At 35.5% G+C, this 6,000-nt stretch overlaps 1 protein-coding gene across 1 annotated transcript; it reads left to right on the top strand.

Annotated features, from left to right (window-relative positions):
* CUC3 (NAC (No Apical Meristem) domain transcriptional regulator superfamily protein) lies at positions 1-2,353 on the top strand. Its single transcript, XM_085757243.1, has 3 exons — positions 1-322; positions 682-965; positions 1,468-2,353. Exons 1-3 carry the CDS (start codon positions 112-114, stop codon positions 2,092-2,094), a joined length of 1,122 nt encoding a protein of 373 aa, XP_085613369.1. The 5' UTR covers positions 1-111; the 3' UTR covers positions 2,095-2,353.
* Positions 2,354-6,000: the final 3,647 nt, after the last annotated feature.

Below are 6,000 nucleotides of genomic sequence, written 5' to 3'. Positions count from 1 at the left end.
GTTCATCATATACTCCTTCCTTCTTCTTCTAGCTCCTCCTCGTTTTCAGTTTCAGAAATATACTTCTCTCTCACTCTCCTCTATACATATATCTAACCACATAATCCCAGTATGATGTTAGCAATGGAAGAAGTACTATGTGAACTTAGTGATCATGAAAAGAAAAACGAACAAGGTCTACCACCTGGTTTCAGGTTTCACCCAACTGATGAAGAACTCATTACCTTTTATTTGGCTTCTAAGGTTTTCAAAAATACTTATTTCAATAATGTCAAGTTTGCTGAAGTTGACCTCAATAGATGTGAGCCATGGGAACTTCCAGGTATTTTCTACTCACATGACCAACATGAACAAGATACTGTAGCTACTTTGCATGTCTAGTAAATGTGACGGTTAAGATAAATAAATAGTTCAAATTCCTCTCAGGTGTAATTCTATCTATATTAAGTATAGCTAGAATAGTATATACAGTAGTATAGTAGTTTCAAATTCCTCTCCACCCTTGAACCTAATAATAAGACATATTGTGCCTATCATATCTAGTTACTAGATTTAAAATGAATGGTGGCAGTTACACGTCCTAGGTATTAATATTTTGTTATGTCCACTTATGTTAAGTAGGGGGTTGAACCACTTCTCTTTATTGCATAAATGTTGAATTGAACGAATGGTTGTGCGCAGAAATGGCAAAGATGGGAGAAAGAGAGTGGTATCTGTTCAGCTTGAGAGACAGAAAATACCCAACCGGGCTTAGAACAAACAGAGCAACAAGTGCTGGTTACTGGAAAGCAACTGGGAAGGACAAGGAAGTTTACAGCTGCAGTAGTAGTAGATCCCTTTTGGGGATGAAGAAGACCCTTGTTTTCTACAAAGGAAGGGCCCCTCGTGGTGAAAAGACCAAATGGGTCATGCATGAGTACCGTTTACACTCTCATCACTTTTCTCCTTCTCATACCACCTGCAAGGTAGACTCTACACTCTCTGTGACATACACGTGCATGCACCGTGCTCAACAAGTTATCTCTCTCCTCTTCAATTTTTGTCTATTTTTGGGTTGACTCATGCGTCCATACAGATACCCCAAGTCATTTCTTTTTTTACTCATAAAATTGACTCTTTTCACTTTTCTTCATAAATTCATTATCCATTTGGGTAGTTTTTTGATGTGATTGATTTGATTTGATTTGATTTGATTTGATTTAGACTAACTATGAATGACCATTTTTCTATTTAATTAATACACTATTCAATTCTGTCTATGCATATTATTAGATTTTTATATTTGTCACAAAATCAACATTTATGTTTATTAAATGTATCTTTTAAGTTCTTATCTTGGTGCTGCTAGGTGAGACTTAATTTTTTCCCAATGAATAAATATACTTTGTTGGCATTTCTATTGCAACACTTTTATTTTATACATGAAATTATAAGGTCTCTCTAACTTTAGAAAATTAAATTTGACAGGAAGAGTGGGTGATATGCAGGATATTTCATAAATCAGGGGAAAAGAGAAATTCACTACTCCAAATTCAAGGACATTTAGGTGGTAATCCTAATTTAACCCCCCAAAAAAGCTGTTTACCTCCTACACCACCTTTACTTGCAACTTCATTTACACAACTAGACCAAAATGACCAATTACTCTCACATTCTCATAATATTTTCCCATTGCCTTCATTCCAACCTTCCTTTTCAATGATCAATCACACCACCAGAAACAACAATAATAATCCATCTTCAGAACTACTCTTCAAGTCACAACAATATTACACCATGAAGCAGCAGACCATTCCAAAAACAGAAGCTACTTTCTATGATCAGCACCAATCACAATCACAATCACAATCAATAGATGATGCTCTTAACCTAAGATGGATTATTGACAATAATAATAATACTAATAATTATGAAAACTCCTTATTCCCTGTGGAGATGGAGATGGAGATGGATGGTGCTGCTCATGATCTGATTGCATTCTCAGGAGCTGCTACAAATGCTGAATTTAGGGACATGACAATTATTAACAGTAGAGGAGGAGGAGTAGATGGTCCTATGGGAATAGATTCTTGGCCACATGCCCAACTTGTCTAAAGTCTAAACTACCTAGCAGTAGGCAGTAGCTTCATTCATGTATATGTACTGTACTTCAGTATACTGACCTGCGGTAACTACTACGTACTAACTACAGTACATGTGTTGTAACCTGTATCATAAATAATTTTGTACTATGCCTATGTCCATGTCCAGTTAGCTAAGCTTTATTTGAATGATCTAGTAGTGGATAATTAATTTCTAATAACTTTTTATGGCTACAAATTAAGATGTGTGGATGGAACGGATCGGTATGTAATTGTTGGAGTATTAGTAGCTAGTATGGTTGTTTTTAACTTCAATAGATTTTTTTTTTACAAGAAAGAAATTTAATGTTCAACATATTGTACCTTTGCTAGCTTCATCTTGTGTTTGAACGTATTTGATAAGATTTGTCTCCTTTCTTGAATATAAGTTAAAGACGAGAATCAACAGTTAATAGCAATAAATTTGGCGACAACTAATAATATTTACAAACAAATTTACTCTTTAAATAATTAGATTATGCATCCCGTGAACTTAACTCAGTTGGTGGAGATATTGCAAATTATATGCAGGGGTCGGGGTTCGAACCCCAAACACCCCACTTCTCCACATTTAAATGTGTGAGCGCTACCCATTAAGCTATTTGACAAAACAAAAAAAAAGTGTGAGCGCTACCCATTAAGCTATTTGACAAAACTAAAAAAAAAATTATGCTTCCATTGTAAACTACCTTTGATAGTAAACAGAACAATGCCAATCCAAATTGCATAAACTAAACAACAGAATCAATCTGGAGACCATTGTAAACTACCTTTGATAGGAAATTGAACAATGCCAATCCAAATTGCATAAGTATTATGCACACTTAGAGCATCCACAATGGAGACCCTCAATTTTGAGGTCTTAAATGGGTCTCACATGGACACATTACTTTTTAATAATTTTTTAATAATAGTATTTAATAGGTACTCAATCACTTCAATGGAGATCATCTAACAAAGGGTTTAATATGGACACACAAATATTATTTAATAACCATGAAAATTAGTATTATTTTAATAAAAAGTGATGTGAGCCCATTTAAGAATGAGAGTCTTAAGTTAGACCTTGGATCTTTTAAGACCTTCAATTTTTTTTCCACAATGGGAGTACCTATTAGGTACCAAGTCTTAAATGGTAAAGACCTCACAATTGTAGATGCTCTTAGAGAACCATGTAAGATGCAACTGAAATAAGTGATTCGTATATGTGAGACTCGTTAAATACCTAAAAATGGATCTCTCTGCTGTGAATCTCTAAGGCTTTGTTTGCGAGTTTGGAGGGGAAGGGAGGGGAAGGCTTGGGAAAAAAGGAATAAGTAAGTGGAAGAAATAGAGGAAAATGGGAGAGGAGGGCTTTGGGGGGGTTAACTTTTCTTCATAATACAAAACTCTCCTCATTTGGAGGAACTAAAAAATTGTATTGAAGGAGGGTTTTGGGGGGTTTTGGAGGGTTAATAAGAATTCTTCAAATTTAATTTATGTTGTTATAATATTTTTAAAATTAAAAATAAAGTAATCATATGCATTAATTTATCATTCTCTAAAAAACTACTTTTTTAATTTTTTTTGAAAGATTCTCTATTTTTCCTCATATTTTGCACCCCTCAAAGCCTTTCCTTTCCTTCCCCTCCAAACTCCCAAACAAAGCCTAAGTGATTTGTGAGTCAATACACCTTAGAGTTACAACTAGGAAAGAAAATAATTTGTCGGAATTGAAGAATAATTATAAATTCTTCTTCCATGACTGCAATACAGAGCTACCCAAAAGAGTAAGAATTTTGCTCTCCACCCAGCACATTTTGCTCGCACCCTGCAGCCCTTCCATATTTACCCTTGCGCATGTTAACCAACGCAAGTGTAAATGTATGCGTTAGTTAACATGTGTTGCACAACTTAAGTAACGCAAGTGTTAAACACTGCGTGAGTTAACTCACGCAGCCAATAGCACATGCGTGAGTTAACTCACGCACAACAACCAGAAGAGGCAGAAACCTCTATTTTTCCATATTTTTTCAATCCTTCTTTCATACATTCATTCAAGCATACATTTTTCATCATTCATTCAAGCATTCATTCAATCAAGCATTAACTCATAATTATATTACGAAAAAATAACATAATAAAACAACGGAATAAAATAACGCATAATGTCATAAAAACGCTAAAAAGCGCAAGTGTGATAGGATTACACCCAAATCCAACAAAATGTCAAACAAAAAAAAACTACACAAGTCATAAAAGCTTCACAAGTCATGCTGGTCCATCCCGTGGACTCCTACTCCTCCTCCGTGGAGTCGGCACCTGCTCCAGCATGCTCCACTCAGACTGTATGCGAAGAACCTCTGGATTACTAAACACATCTGGATGCCCAATTGCACTGTCCACTCTAGCTCCGATGTTGGGAAGTTGGAGAAATGATGAAAATCGGATATGGGGGGAAAAATTTCGAAGTTGGGAAGTTGGAGAAATGAGGGAAATGTGTTTCTGTGTTGCTGATATATGACTTAACTAACGCTGCGCAAGTTAACTCACGCAGCGTATGTTAAGTCACGCATAATATATAACTTGCGCAAGTTAAGGTGCGCAGCGTGACTTAACTTGCGCAGGGGTAAAAATGGCAACGCTGCAGGGTGCGAGTGATTTGTGCTGGGTGGAGAGCAAAATTCAAAGAGTAACCATCAAAATTATCAAATATGGGCTTGCATGCATAGGGCTATAACCAAGCCAATCCTTGAGATCAGTCCAATTATCATCAAGATTTAACAAAACGAATGAAGAATTCTCCAAACCACTAAAAGCATTACAAGCCAAGGACTAACTTAGGACAAAATTTTTTTCCTGTTGAGAGTTCAAACAAGGGACCAATTTCAATCAACACATGATGACGACCAAATTCTTGAACGAACCATTTTATATAAAAATACTCTTATCACAAATGTTGATAGTTATGAGTAATTAATATATAAAAAATACATCATCCTAATATATATATATATGGGTTATGATAGAAGACACCTTTTATGAAGGTGTCTTCTATCAAGTTACTCTATGAGCATTTGCGAAAAGACACCAACTTACTTTTAGGAAGGTGTCTTTTATCAAAGTTATAACTAAAAAGTGAAAATCACACCTTAAGGTGTGACTTGATAAAAGACACCACCAAAGGGTGGCTTGTAACATAACCCTATATATATATATGAGAATAAATTAAAAAAAGAAAACTAAAACAGGTTGGGTCGGGTTGATCCATGATCCACGTGGATCAGGCTAGACTCTAGAATTTATGGTCCAATTATAAATGGGTTGGGCCGGGCTGGCCATTTATCTAATCGGGCCTCTCGAGCTGGGTTGGCCACTTATCATAGAGGCTATTTTCCTCTTAGGATGATTCTATGGCAATACGACCATATGCAGGAAATATTTGATCCTGGGAAGTAATTCAATATTTTAAAGAAAACTTGTTTGAAATTATCACGCTGTCACAATTCACATGAGATATTGAATTCTAGACCACCAATTAAGCTTCTTATAATTTCAACAAGTTTGCGGTCTTTCTAACAAGCATGTGCCAAAGAACAATAGAAGAATAAATGTAGCATTGCTATACGTCATCTTTGCAAAAAATACAAATAAAATGGGCAATCGACTCTTTTATTATGAAGCATCTAGCGTGTACAAAAACAAAAGGAAAACAATATTATTGCTTCCATTGAATTTTGCTTAATAGTACATAATATTGCTCTCATTCCAACCCCTACCGACAATTCTTCCCCATCACCAACTAATAAATCCAATAGCTCCACTTTTTTTTACCGAACCAATTAAGCTTCTTAATGGCAATAGCTACATTTGGAGATACATTTTTTTTGGCATGGACAAC

The sequence above is a fragment of the Medicago sativa genome, chromosome 3 (assembly GCF_051527215.1).
Source record: "Medicago sativa cultivar Bolivia chromosome 3, Bolivia_mono, whole genome shotgun sequence".
NCBI lineage: Eukaryota > Viridiplantae > Streptophyta > Magnoliopsida > Fabales > Fabaceae > Medicago > Medicago sativa.
The sequence above is the reverse complement of the archived record's forward strand: the minus strand, read 5'-3'. Positions and strand labels throughout refer to the sequence as shown.